General features: G+C 25.0%; 1 protein-coding gene across 1 annotated transcript in view; it reads right to left on the bottom strand.

Moving 5' to 3' along the window:
* Positions 1-14907, bottom strand: part of LOC136989384 (V-set and immunoglobulin domain-containing protein 10-like) — an 87160-nt gene extending 72253 nt beyond the window's left edge. Inside the window, exon 1 of the mRNA XM_067287503.1 lies at positions 14333-14907. Coding sequence (XP_067143604.1) covers positions 14333-14453 — 121 coding nt within the window. The 5' untranslated portion in view covers positions 14454-14907. The remainder of the gene's footprint in view (positions 1-14332) is intronic.
* Positions 14908-15630: the final 723 nt, after the last annotated feature.

Here is a 15630-nt window from a genome sequence, read left to right as displayed (position 1 = left end):
TTTGATGAATTTCTTAAAAAAAGTTATAGCAAACTTTCAACAGGAGTTTTATAAGATCATAAAGGAATTCTTTCTTCTTTAACAACCTTTAACAGGTAGATATTTGAATAAATCATTAGACATGTTTTAAGATTAATATCAGCAATGATTGTGATAAATCTTTACTAAAAACGTTTTAAAAAGTAATGAGGAACGTGTCTTTAAAAAATTAATTTTTATATAAGTAAATTAATTATTATTTTTCCAACTTAACTACGTATAATTCTTCTGAAATATTAAATATATTACATAAATTATTAGAAAATTATAAGGATAATGAATATTTCAACTTAAGCAAACATTTTCCAATTGTTAACACAAAGATGTTGAAGATGAGGAGATGCATCATTGTTAATTTGCAGTTAAAGTTTCAATATTATCCTTCCCAAACTATCGATGTGCTTTATACTAGTTAATATGTAAATTCAATACAGAACTTTATAATAACTGCATGTTTAATAAAACTTCATGATTAAACTGTATTGCATAATATCAAAACGTTTATCATCAATCAATGAAATGTTTGTTATTGAAGCAAATGCGACTCTTCGTTGTATAATAATTAAATTAGTAGATTTTGCTTGTAGAATGATAGGATTTACTAAGTCAAGTTTAGATGCAATTTTGATAATTTTAAGGTATAAAATAGCCACAAAAATACGCACAATTGTCTTCTTTTATTTTATTTTTCGAATTATATAAAATTCTACTCTAAATAGCATCTTTATAATATCGTTTTCCATTTAAATTTTATAATGGAAACGATTTAAAAAACATATAAAAAAGGAAAATGAGAATTTAAAGATAGCTTGGAGCGTATTAAGTAAACAAAATCGATAGAATAATATATTAAAACTGAGTATGTTTAAGAGCAACTATACATACTAATTGAATATCTACCGAAGATATTTAAATCGAATTTTCATAATTATTTAGCTAGAAAATTAACCTTTAACAAACTACGATTATTTTCTTTTTTATGATTATTATTAATAGAGATTTTAAATATATATATATATAATTTAAAATACATAAAATCAGTATAACAACAACTTACGTTCAAGATGTTTACGTCTACTGAGCTTAATTAATTAACGTAGAGTAAAAGTAAAGAAATATATATATATATATTCTTTACTACATCTACTTTAATTTTGTAACGTATTTTTCTATTTGTTACTAATGTTCGTGTAGAAGATGATACAAAAGTAAGAGAGGAAAAAGAAGAGGAATATGAAGGAGCCATATCCAACAATATTAGTGACAATAGGCTGTGTGGATGAGAAGTTTCTGCAAGTGACAATGAGTATAAGAGCGATGTAGCTATAGAGTAAAGTATGACATTCACAAAAGATAAATCCTGTAACTTTCAGGAAGGGAAAGGTCATATGAAATAATATCTTTCAATAATGCGCAAGAAAATAGCTATACTGTTACTATCTAAAAGATAATTTAATGCGTTAATCCCCTGTAAATTTTCTAATATTTTATGATAAATTCCTATCTTATATATATATATTAAAGTGTAAATTGAAAATTTTTACTTCGATTTACTGATTTAAAGCGTAATAATTTAATATACTTTTTAAACTATTATAAAACCTATTCTAAAAAATCTTTTATTTTTAAAAATAAAATTAAAATATTTAACAATAGATTAAAATATTAATAATCTTGTAAATTAATTTAACAAATAATTAAGAAGATAAATATTTTCTATTTTTCTAATTTATTAAGTTCCTAACTTTCTAAATTTCTATTTAAATTTTAATTTATTTAAAATTATAAAATAAAATTTTAATATATATATTTATATGGAAACACTCAGGTCTCATTCCCTTATCCATCGAAATCCGGATTTTATGTACATTTTATTTTTAATAAAATTTAAATAAAATTTTATTAAATAAGCTACGTATCGTATTATATATTAGTAGAATTCTCAGGAGAGAGGGAAGAAAACAATTTTATTTTATTTTTGTAATATCCAATACCTAGTTATTGATTAAATAACAAAGTCTACTATGTACCAAAACTCTTAAAAATTGTCTTAGTAAACAATTGACGATAGTAAGCATCTCTTCAATAGTTCTTTACTGACTTTGTTTCATTCTCTTCCTCTCTTTTTTTTTCTCCTTTATTTTATTTTATTTTATTTTATTTTTTTAACTGTCATGTCAGTATAGGAAAGCCGACGTATGGACATCACATAAAGAGCAGTTGCAAACAGGTGGAGTGACAAGAAGAGGAAACTTCCATTAGATTTTGTTCTTTCTTGTGTGGATAGAAACTTACAGAAAATCTAAAGATTTTCAAAAGAACAAGGTAGAGTAAATAAAATGGAAAAGTGGATTAGAAAGACTTTGAGGTATAGTTTATATTTTTAAGTCAACTTTTATTTCTATGTTTGAGAAATACTAAATCGAGTTTAAAATATTTCAAACCTCTGCTTAAGGCACTTTACCTAAGGGAAATAGATTTATTAGGGGGTCACAACGGTTAACGTTGAAAACTCGGATTTCTTTCTTTTTTTTTTCTTTGATAAACTTAAGTTCTACAATTTCACTCCTTAAATCTTATTTTTATAACAAATTTAAGATCAGTTACAATATATACACTTTATTTAATTTTTTTTTAGATATTTTTTCTCTTATAAAAAAAATTCTTTTTTATAGTTATCATAAACCCCATTGAGAAATGAAGCCTTCCATGCAAAAATACATTCGCTCTAGTATTGATCTCCATAAATATGAAAATGGAATCATCATCTGTCATCACAATGCCCAGAAAAAATGGAAAAAAAATATAAAAGATAGGTCCAAGTTTGCTGAAGTAGTTAAGATGATCAAAGACTATCCTCATATCAAATTTGGTTAGGGTCTATTTATTTAATGACAGCTCTAAAACTTTATTATTATTATTATTATTATTATTATGCTGATATTGTTATTTCTTATTCAATTCGTGATAACATTACCGAAACTTTAACCAACACATCTCGATAATTTAACACACACATACACACAGACACACACACACGAAAAAGTCTTCAACCTAATTAATAACGTGAATAAAAAGGCACAAAATTTTAAACATAATTAAGTAAGTTAAATTATGACTTAATAATTAAATATAATTAATTCTCTTTGATCCAGCTTTAATCTCTTAAAAACGTCAAAAGTCTTTATCATTGCTTGACACTACAAAAGTGTATTTAATCACTTAAAGATCATGAAGTCACGATCCAATTATTATTATTTTCTTTTTTTCAACGTATTTAAACGAAACCAATTATTTAAATAAGTAATTAAATCATTAATTGGATTTTTTAACAAATATATATATTAAAAAAATTACATCAATTATTAAGGATATATTCTACAACACAGATTCTGTTACGCTGTTTCAAAATATGCTTATTTCCATTAAGTAATAAATATAGGTTAATGTCTGCTAAGGAGATGACTTTTGGCAATTGCAAACAGAGGTTTGCATTGTTTCCATACTTAAAACTAAAATAGAAAGTGAAAGCATAAGATCCTCACGTACTTAATTAATGTTTTAAGGGGGGTTGGATAGGAAGGAAACGGGTCACGGAATAGAATGTATATCACTATTACACGCACGCAAATTCCTATCGTGGTAACAGCCAAAGAATCTTCGTATAAAAGAAAACTTCCTTTCTAACGAGAGAAACATCCTATAAGATTGATGTTTAAGTTTTCTACTGAGATCGCAAAGGTTTATGCTTCTGGTTTTGAGATTTACATTTCGCAAATGGCTTTTGAATTGTTTTCAATGTACCAACTGAATTTTAATGTGGTTAAGTGTGTTGAAGTCAAGGACGAGTTAATTTTTCTTTTCCTGTTTTTTTCTTTTTTTCCTTTTTAATTTTTAATTCTTATAAAAACATATTTAAATATCCTACATTTTGCTTAATAACATTCATTCATTTTTCCATTCCCCCTCTTCAACATTCATTTTTAATCGTTTCCTATTTAACTGTATGATAACTTTCTATTTAACAAGCACTTAATGGATAGAAATTAACGTAATTCGGAAGCTCACATAAATGAGATATTAATATATTAATACAGAATTTTTAAAATTAATTTTCTTTACATTTATCTATAACGTTTTTATTTATTAAAAATGATTAATTTTTTTTAATATGGGCCGTGTAATATCGTATAAAAGAGGAATTGATGATGTATTTTTATGTAAAAATTATTAATTTTTTCGAAATTTTTTGTATTCTTTGATTAAAATGTCACATTTTTCTGTAGATGAATGTTTTAATACATAATATTTAATTAAGTAAACGTTATAACATTTAATTTAATTTAATTTAAAATATAGTTATATAATAATATATGAAGGGAATTTAATATTATACTTTAAATGTCATAATTTTTTTGTAAAGAACAAAGTTATATTGTTTATAGTTCGTCTCTTCAGATGCTATTATCTGGAATATACATAATTATCTCTTTTTTTTTTTTTTTTTTTTGGTTCTTACTTTCCCGCCTGTATTATATATAACAGAGGAAAAGTATGGCCATCGTTCAAAAAATGACCTTTCCCCGAAATTTTTACATTTTTGGGTTTAGGGGACCTTGAAACGTTGAGAAATGCAAAGTAATTTACGGGTTTTTCTATATGTGTGTGTGGGGAGTGCACGATTTTGTTCACTCTCTTTGAAGCTTAATAACGCCTGTACTTTCTGTCAAAAATTTCTGAAATTTTTCGAGGAGGTTTGTGTATTAGGAGGATTGATGCTATTAAATTTTGGTGGTTAAAGGTCGACGGAATGGGGAGATAAAGGGTGTCGTGTGTATCTCCAGTAGGTCGGACTTAATGACGATTTTACTCGTTATTACATTTACAATTATATTTGTAAAACCCTCAATATCAAGCTTTGTCATTTTATAGTAATCAAAAATATAAAAGGTTTTTTTTTTAAAAAATAAAATATTGTAACAAATGGCGCCAAATGCACTTTTAAGCGTTGCCGGAAAAGTTAGGCAACTCGTTGTTTAGAATTATTATTATTATTATTATTATTGTTTTGTTTTGTTTCTCTCACTTGCAATACAGATAATTGTGTTATTTATATAAAGAAAAATTGCAATTTTCCAGATATCTTTATATTTAATAACTAGACATTTATCATAATCAAAAATAGCAACTGTAAAAATTTAATTTAATATCTACATATGTTTTTTTTTTTTTTTTAACTGTAAGGTATATTTGTTAAATATTATCCTTTAAGTTTAATAAATAAATAAAAAGTTTCTTTATTTTAATCAAATAAATATTTAGACATAAAACTTTTCATTCCTTAGAAAGCATTTGTTTTAACAAATCTAAACATAAAAAAATATTTATATTATTTGCGAAATAAATAAATATAACTCAATTTATTTTATTTATTTATTTTTTTTAGCCTTTATTACATAAAAAAAACGTTGTAATGTTGCTTATAAAAGAATATTTTTATAAATAATATATTTCTTATTTGCATATTTAAAGAAATATTATTAAAATCTTTCAAAGTACAATTTATATTTTTGAATTTTTAATAATTTTTTTCTATAAAAAATCTTTTAAAAACTAACTTCAAAATTATAATCTCATTTAAAGAGAAAATGATCTGCTTATATATTCAAGTAAAAAATATAAATATATATTAATTTTTCTACAAATTATAAAGTAAAATGTATAAGTAATCAATGAAAATTCTCACTATAAATATATAAATTAATATATATAAATAATAAATTTATTTGATAGTAAATTGTTTTCTCCAGAAATTAAAAGAAAAGGAAAGAATTTCAAAGTTTATATATATATATTTTTTTGTTAACTTTGTACAGAATCAATTTATTATAGGTGTGAAATAGTCTATGAAATTTTAATAGAAGCCATACTGTTAAAAGAAACCATAAAAAATTTACTTTTTCTAAGAGCAATTTATTGAAAATAATTTTTAATAAATTGTAACTTTGATAACACATTTTACATTCCTTTTTTAAAATTAATAAAAATTATTTTAATTACTATTAAATTTCGTTGAATTTAAGAAGAAAGATTACTCTTAACAACAGGTTTTCGTGAAAACATATAAGAAGATAATTTAGAAGTAAATTTAGTTAAAAGAGTTTATTACAGTAAAAACTTTAATAATGTATTCAAAATATATAGTGTAATTAGCTTGAAATATAAAATAAAAATAAAACAGCGAAACAATTTCATAAGATAAAGAGTCTTGAAGAATGAAAAACAATATTCTCATAGTTTTAAAGTTTTATTAAAGAATAAAAGCTTTAATAATACTTTAAAGTAAATTATATTTAAGGTAAAATTTGAAATAAACAAGAAATACTTTAAAATTTTCATCACGTAGGACTTGTTAGGCTAAGAACACTTCATATATACGATGCACCCACCCTTGAAGTTCGGAAATATGAAGAAAAAAAAAATGGTATCAAGGATCATTATTTTAATAATTAGAGGTAATTAAGGAATTTACTTAAGTGTAAAACATCTTAAAATTTATTTAAAATAAAGTATAATTAAGATAAAGTATAAAAATCAACAGCACTTAATATCACATATAGACTTGTAGAGTTGCAAAGGATACGAATTTAAGAAGCATTTCGTGTTTAAAAAGGTTCTTAAATTCTATATAATAAGCTTTATATATGTAAAATTAAAAAGTTTATGTATAAAATATAAAATTCTCATATCATTTAGTACAAGTTCATTATAATTTGTTACTATAATCGACATACAACTTCAATTAAAAAGTAAAAAAGTATAAAGTATTTGTTCTCTTTTAGTAGATTACTCCATTTTAAATCACCTCAGAGATTTCTTTCTAATCATTTTAATTTTTAATTCGTTAAATTAAAAAAATATTATTTAAAAGAGTTTTGATAATGAAGTTTTGTAATATAATTATGCAAATATCGTTAATATGCTAATCACTCTTGTAGATAAAACTTATCTTCAATATTTTTGTATTCATTCAATAACGTTTTTTTTCTCCCTCTTAAATATAATAAAAATTAAATTTTTAATAATATTCACACGCTTTATCTTTATATTTATATATTTTAATTAATTAAAATAATATTTTACGTCTTAAATATGATAAATAGTTAATTAAAATAGTAAAATAAACTATATTTATTGTTCTAAATCATGTACGAAAATTAAATATATTTTTAATTTAATTAATTTATATATATATATCACGCTAGTGTACACTGTACCTTAATTTTCATAGCTGAAAATTACGTGTACTAGTAAATACTTAGGGAATTATTAAGTATATTGACGTATACAGGATGATAATACTAATTATGGGATTGTAGATAAGGTATTTTACAACCCATGATTACTGTTATATAAAGCTATATATATATCCCATAACAATAATTATGGGCTAGAGTATATTGTAAAGTAATTCTCATGATGATAGTAAACATAGTAAAATATACCCATAGTAATTATACCGAACAGCATAAACATAATAAATTTCTTAGTAAGATGTAAACACAGTTATTATACTGTGTTTCTATTATATAATTATATTATTTGATAATTAAAATATAAAGCTGAATACTTAATGTTTTAAAGCTTAAATTTCTCTACTTGATACATAATTTAAACGTTATAAAATGACTCGTTTATTCCTCTAGATGTGATATCAGAAACGTTTTAAAGATTTTAAATTATATATAGAAAAATAAAATATATATAAAATTAAAATTTAATCAACGAAACGACTAATCTATTCATTTTTGTAGATTATTAAAAGGTTATAAATAGCTAATTAAACAAAGAAATGCAGTAATTAGGTCTATAAATATTACATCTACAAGTCTTATACAATGATAAAACGACGTTTACGATTTTTAAAATGAGTTAATTTATCATAGCTGCTGCATAACAGCAAATTACAGCAGTGATGTATAAATTTTTAAACACGTTTTTTATATTATAATACACAAAAATTGCTGTGGAACGGACTATACATGTATTTATGTAGAGTTTTTTTATGGCATTGTTTATGCCAGATTTCTAATGCATACCAGCGTGTAAAATGTACATTTATATAAAAAATTAATGGATATACAATACCCACACGTATATATCAATCTGAAGTTAATAAATAAATAAACGAAAACATGAATAAATAATTGTTAATGAACAAGCGAATAACTAATAACGATTCTTTAAATAATATAACGTTAATTCTAAGTAAAATTCGTATTTAATAAGAGGATTATAAGGTTACTTAGATAGCAATTTTACATTAAAAATAAATCATTAAATATTTCGATTTAGCAATGTAATTATATAGTTTTGTTATAGTTAATTGTGTAATTAAGTTAATTTTCGAATTAAAAAAAAAGAAGAAATGTAATTAAATATTCATCACTAGATACTTATTCCGATATTTATTACAGAATATATATCAAATTCAACATTTTAAATATCCTAAAATGAACAACAATAATTCTAAATGCCAAACATGTTATCGGGATAAAGCATCCTATGAAGAGCTGTCATGAAGTAAGTTTAGAGAATTTAATTAAACAGTAAATGCCATTAATTTTCTGTCTTTACGTCATTGTTGTTTGCAATATTATAGTTTATGGTTCGAAGTTTGCCGTTCGACACTCGATATCTAAATTGTAATTACGTTAGATACAAAAATAAAAGGAGAAATTGGGCTTGAAATAAAACACTTTTTATACCTTTAATTGTTATAAAATGGCAAAAAGCTTCATTTTGAAGGTAGAGATGGGTTCTATAAAAAATTATAAATGCTAATAACGAGTAAAATCGTCATTAAGTCCCACCCTACTGCAGATATGACACACAACTCCCTTTATCTCCCCAACCCCTGGACCTTTAACCACCAAAATTTAACAGCATCAATCCCTTAACAAACAAACCTCCCTGCAAAATTTCAGAAATTTTAGACAGAAAGCACAGGAATTATTAAGTTTCAAAGAGGTTGAACAAAACCGTGCACCCCCACACACACTTACAGAAAAACCCCTAAACTTTTTTACATTTCTCGACGTTTTAAGGTCCCCCGAATTCAAAAATGTAAAATTCCCTGGGAAGGAATCAATTTTGAACGATGGCCATGCTTTCCCTCTCAACATATAACAGAGCAAGGAAAGTAAAATAAAATAAAAAAACAATAAGTTCTTCCTTTTAAATAATCAAATTTTTTGCGAATAGTTTAACGAGTTAAATTTATTTAGGCGATCACATTGAGAATTATTGAGACTATTACCGCAAAACTCAATTCATTTTGTACCCCTCGAGGGTCGGGATGCTCAGTATTACGTCTAGAGTCATCAATGTAATAGCTATCGGTGATTGTATCCATTGAATTGCTGCGAAGACTGTCGTTACTTCCTTCTAGCTGATGGCATGGACTAAAGTTGCTTCGTGCTCTGACTCCTAGACATGCAACTTGGGTCACATATACTTTGTGTATATCCGTGCACATCCTAACACTCTGTCGTCGTTGAAAGGTCCTAGTCTCTAGGGAAGGATGTCCCTATTTTGTAAGTAAAAGTTACAAAAGAAAAACTGATGGTATTCCATCAGTTTAAACGTATAAAGAATAAATAAAGGAGAATAAACTAAATAACACTTTTCTATACATTTATTATATTTAGTTTCTTTTTCAATTCGGTTAATGGTTAACGTTTTTTTTTCGTACGTATCACACTTATATATATATATATAATATAATATAATAAAAGAAATAAAAAAATGTTTACAAATGATAAAATTACAAACGTAGGTGAGTTTTTTTCTTTTATAAAAATTGTAATTTTATAATTAAAAGTTGGAATATTGAATGATTTTCTATATAATTATATATATTATATAATATATCAATATATTACAATGAAACCTGTGTAAACTGGACTCTTAGCCTTCCGTTTTGGACAGGTTTTTACTGTATATATATTTTTTCAATTTACTCGAAAAAATTTTTACTTTAATTTAATGAGTAAAATTGTATTTTGCAAATTTTACTTATCAAATTTAAGTAAAAGTTTATCGAATAAATTGAAATAATTAGTAAAGAAATGATTATAAATCGATATTTTAATATTATATATATAATTAATAGTTTTAAATTGAATTCTCGAGACATAGTTCATCATCAGACCGTACTTTGACAGGAAAATCTTTTTTCTTCTTCATTATTTTTTCTAAATATCGTATTAAAAAGGACAAAACTGTCATAAAAAATCACACTTTAAAAACATTACGTAACTTTTATGAGTAGAACAGTTATTAGAAAAATGACAAATGTGAAATTTATCAAAATCTTAATAATAAAATTGAATACTTAGTATAATTAAATTTCGAAATCACTTCAACCATATTAACTCTATGAAGGACACAATTATTCTAAAAGTAATTGGCTTCATTTGTCTTCTAAGAAAACTAAATTTGTAAGCAATCCATTTTAATAAACTGTTAGATAAGAAGAAGAAGAGAGGGGAGGTGAAAAATTATTATTATTATTTTTATTATTTCTATTAATTTTTTTAATAATTTAAAACTTATAATCTTCATTAAAACCGTTTAATAAATTCATCATTAATACGAAAATAATTAATTGTAATTTTAAGTTTGAATATATTAAAGTAAAATTTCAATTTTGCAACAGTCTTCTCCCCCCCTTTCGTAAGAGACTAAGAATTTTGATGAGTTACTGAATCAAGTATGTAATATCTATAAAGAGGATCTATGAAGTTATAGCTAATATCTAAAATTGCATAGATATTCTGAAACTGAATTTATTACTCAAAGCTTTGACTAAATTCAAATCAATAATATAAGCTGTGTAATGTATTCGGATACAAAACGTTTAAGGTTGGAGATTCTATTCTTAAATTTAGAATTTTAACTTAAAAATATGATAATTCTAAATCCAAAAAATTTTTTGAATTAACTTTGAATATTTTTTTTTTATATACATTCCACTTATTTCATGCGTTAAAGTGTATTGAACTGAGTATAGTTTGATTTAAATGTTACTTAATGCATACGATTACAATCCCATTTTTAAACACTTAAAATATATTTTAAAAATCAAATATTTATTTATTCATTAATTGTTGTTCTTGTTGTACAGGGTCATGCTCTCTAGTAAAAGATATAGGGTAAAATTATAAGAAACGAATTACAGGTGAAACCTATATACAACGGCCAACGACCGGAACATTAAAAAAATGGTCGTTGTTTACAGGTTATTTTGTACGCATTTTTATCAATAATGAGCCTGGAAAAATGGTTGTTGTTTGCAGGTTATTTTGTACGTATTTTTGTTAAAAAAAACAAAGAACTTCTTGAAAATGGTCGTTGTTTAATGGTTTATTTTGTATGCATTAAAAAATAAACAAAAAGACCTTGAAAAAATGGCCGCTGTTCAGAGGTGGCCGTTATCAAAGGTTTAACCATAAGTATAAAATTTAAATATATTTAAATGGTAAATTTTTACTTATAAAATATTTGTTCGTATTATTATATTTGAAATCGATTTTTTTAAAAACTGTAACAGATTAATTTTAAGCGAATGAAAATTTACATAATTTTTTAAAAAAATTTTTGTAATAAATTTCACTGATTAAATACACGGGAAAAAAAGAAAAGATTTATTAAAAATTCGTAAAAGATTAATTTAATTATAAATATACAAAATTAAATGTAATATATTCGAAATTTGTCACTTCCAATATCCAAAAAAATTAATTTTTTTAAAATAATAATAATAATAAATAAATATACAAAATATTAAAATGAATACATTTTCTTAGAAATTTTTTTCAAAACTTTATTCAATTTTTATTGTTAGCCAATTAAATAATTTGTTATTAAAATTATTTATTCGTTAGTTAAAATTTAATCAAACTCGATTTTAAAAATTAAATAAATAATGAAACTCATTTATTATTAGAGGCAAAAAAAAATCAAAATTATTTTTCTTTTCGATTTATATTTTATAAAATTCTCTTCAATTATTTGATTCGGGAAACGAAGGAAAGAAAAAGAAGAAGAAAAAAATAAAAAATGGAGGAAAAAATTCGATCATTGAATTTTTAGAAAATTTATTATAAAACGAAGCTAGTAGGATGCAGTGTCAGCAAAGATGGTGGTGGTTAGTCTATTTTTTTATATTTTTTCGGCTTCTTACAAATTACTCCATTATTAAATACTTTTATTGCTTAATTTTAGAAAATTTTTATAGTTTTATAACAATTAATTCTTAAATTTTCTTCATTTTCTTCCAGTTAATTTATTATATAAATATTTTTTTAAGCGTTAAAATTATATGAAAGTAAATTAAATCGATAAAAACATAAAGAATTCTCCTTTCTTGGCATAATTTTTCGTACATTCTCTTTAATTTTTATCATATTTCTTCATTTTCTTTTGTTGTATGGCGCCTTCTAGATGTTATACATTATTAAATACGGTTAGAATTGAAGTTATTGTAGGATATTTTATTATTAAAGCGTTATTTTGGACGGAAATAGTAATAATTTTTGATATAATAATAGCAGTTTTGTTTTTTATATCGTGAGATTAATTTACAGCATTGGATAGAAACAAAATCGAAAGGGAGGGTTTATAATGATTTTTGCATATCTTACGTTATATACATATGACTTAAGATTAAACAATGAGAGATTTAGGAGCTCCTGATTGCTAAGATATCGTAAATAAGAAGAGAATTGAGAGATTATAGGTAAGTTTTCTTATCTGAAAAACTTCTTAGATCTATTTTATGCCAGTTCTCTGTAATATTGGTATTGATCATCATTTTTTCTCCTGCAGCAAAAATGCTAGAATTGTTTGTTTTAGTCGTTAATTCTTAAGATAAAAAATAACTTAACTGTTAAAAGAAGAAGGGAAAAAAATAATAATAATATTTTTTAATTTTACCAAATTAATCATTTAATTTTACGAATTCGAAAAGAATAAATATTTTGATAGAATTTAAATAACGATGCTCTGGAAGGAACAAAAGATCAAGAGTAATATCAAGCATGAATGGAGAGAATGGAAAGGAAAGAGATGAGAGAGAGAGAGAGAGAGATGAGAGAGGATAGTTTAAAAGTATTAAATCGAGTAAATAAACTTATCGATTTAAAATTAAGTTTTAAATAGGATTTTATTCTTATTACAACGAATTATTTAAACGGCATATATTAATTTTCTTTTAATATTTATTATATTTAGCAAAGTATTTAAGTGCAAATTAGATTTTACTGCCATGAAGTCGTCGACTGGGTTTGGTTGTTGGACATTAAGATTCCGTCTCACGAAATCGGATTAAGGATAGCAGAGAGACATACAGAAGCAGAGAAAGACAGAGAGAGAAAGAGGGAGAGGGAGAGAAAGAGAGAAGAGGAAAGACTGGACTCTAATGGATCGAAGTGTGCTCGACCCAAATCTGTCTATCAATCAAGAAAGACAGATCTTGCAAGAGACTAGTTGGGTGAAACCCCAAAACTACTAACTGGGAGTTTCATCTATAAAAAAAAAAACTTTCAAACTTCTTTTAATCTCTTGGGGTCTAGAATAAGATTTGATAATATTAAAAGTTTAATAGACTTAAATATATATGTATATATTAATTTAATGATAATTAGATTAAAACACGTGATTTTTTTATTCGTTTTAACGAGTTAGATTTATAGTAATTCAATATATTCTAGTATACTGTAGACTAGAATATACGCGGAAAAGCGTGCGGGTATAAACACGCGATTTAGAACAATATGAAAATGTTTAGCACTGAAATATGTGCAGAAACACACCTCTTTCCGGACACACAGAAGAAAACAGATGGTTTATTGAAGAAAACGGAAAACAAGGATGGAGAAAAATTTCCATTGATTTTTCATTTGTTTGAAAGCTGGACGTTGTATTGTCATAACGTAGCCTCACACAATATGTATGGACCGGACCCATAGGCGCCTGATAAACAATTTCTTCACTGTTATAAATTTTCTTTACCGAATTTCTACTCTTGATATCTATACGACTTATCCATCTATTCTGTAGATTGAAATGCTCTACAATATTTATCAGCATGCAAGTAAAGAAATGTGTGTGTGTGTGTGAGCGCGCGTGTGTTTTGTACGACTTCTTAAGAGCTTAGCTTTTAAAACTTCGTGCAAAAATTAATAATAATTAACGAAATTTAAGTGGGAGAAGAAAATATATATCTTACCGTATAATCTATCTCCATCTCCTAACGTGCAGATATATAGTAATAGAGTTAAGATGATCCAAATGCCAAGTGTAGTAGGACGGTCCGTCTTCGGGGACCACTTTAGACCAAAACACTTCATGCCACACTTTTATATAAACCTTGGACGGGGGTATAGGTCCTCGATATATAAGGCTTGAATCACAAGTTAATGGAAAAAACTCGGAAAATATATATATATATATATTTATATATATAAATATAAATAAATAAATAAACAAAATGGATCTCTCTTTCTCTCTCTATTTCTCTCTCTCTCTTCACTTGTCCACTATATTTGTAGAGATGATGATTGAAGATGATGCTCTCATCTTTAAGTATAAAACCATTGCCCCGGCGCCGCCTGGTCCGCTTATCAGCAGGACTGGCGAGCGCTCACAACCACACGTACGGTAGGATAATTCCTATTTAAAAAATCCTTAGAGGTATCGACAGAACTTGATTTTTGGACTATTGTCGTGTAACCAAAATATTTTGTAGGTTGACGAGTAGTTCGATCGGTTGCCGTTTGTGGCAGCACGAGTGACTGAAGGAATACCGACTGCACAAATGCGGTGAGGTCGAAGCTGTGGCGCTGGATAAGGAGCGCTTGTCACGTGACCGCCACCACGTGACTAGGGCATATGAAAGGTAGCGCTGCTTTGCAGAGTAGAAAATGAAATAAAAATAATTTAAAAATATAATTAAAATTATTTTTATTTCCCTCCCCTCTTTTAATACGTTAATTAATTGTTAAACAACGTGATTAACTCTTTGATAATTTATGCATGAATTATTATAAAAATATATATATATATATATATATATTATTTCTTCTTTATTGTTCTTCCTTGTTAGTTATGATTTCTTCCCCTTTATTTTAATTGTTTTAATATTTTTTTTCTTCAATTTCTTTTGCTTAAATGATGCTATTATTATTATTATTATTATTATTATTAAGTTTAAAGGAAGATTAAAAAATTAATTTTTATCCTTTATAATAATGCATTCGTCCTAAAGTGTGATCGATACACTTATCCGAAAGAATCAATTGGAATTTTTATAAAATATTCGGAATCAAAATATTCAAAGAGAAAGACAAATTAAAATATTAAGTATTATAAATTCTCAAAACTTTCATCACATTATCTTTAATAAAATTAATGATAATCCTTCTATTAATTTTAATTTAATTAATTAAAATTTATCGAATTCGCCATTCGTATATTCGAATGTTTACACGGAATAAAATTTAAAAAAATTAAATTTTCTAAATATAA

Source organism: Centruroides vittatus, unplaced genomic scaffold (genome assembly GCF_030686945.1).
Source record: "Centruroides vittatus isolate TY-2023 unplaced genomic scaffold, ASM3068694v2 scaffold_490, whole genome shotgun sequence".
Classification (NCBI taxonomy): domain Eukaryota; kingdom Metazoa; phylum Arthropoda; class Arachnida; order Scorpiones; family Buthidae; genus Centruroides; species Centruroides vittatus.
The sequence above is the reverse complement of the archived record's forward strand: the minus strand, read 5'-3'. Positions and strand labels throughout refer to the sequence as shown.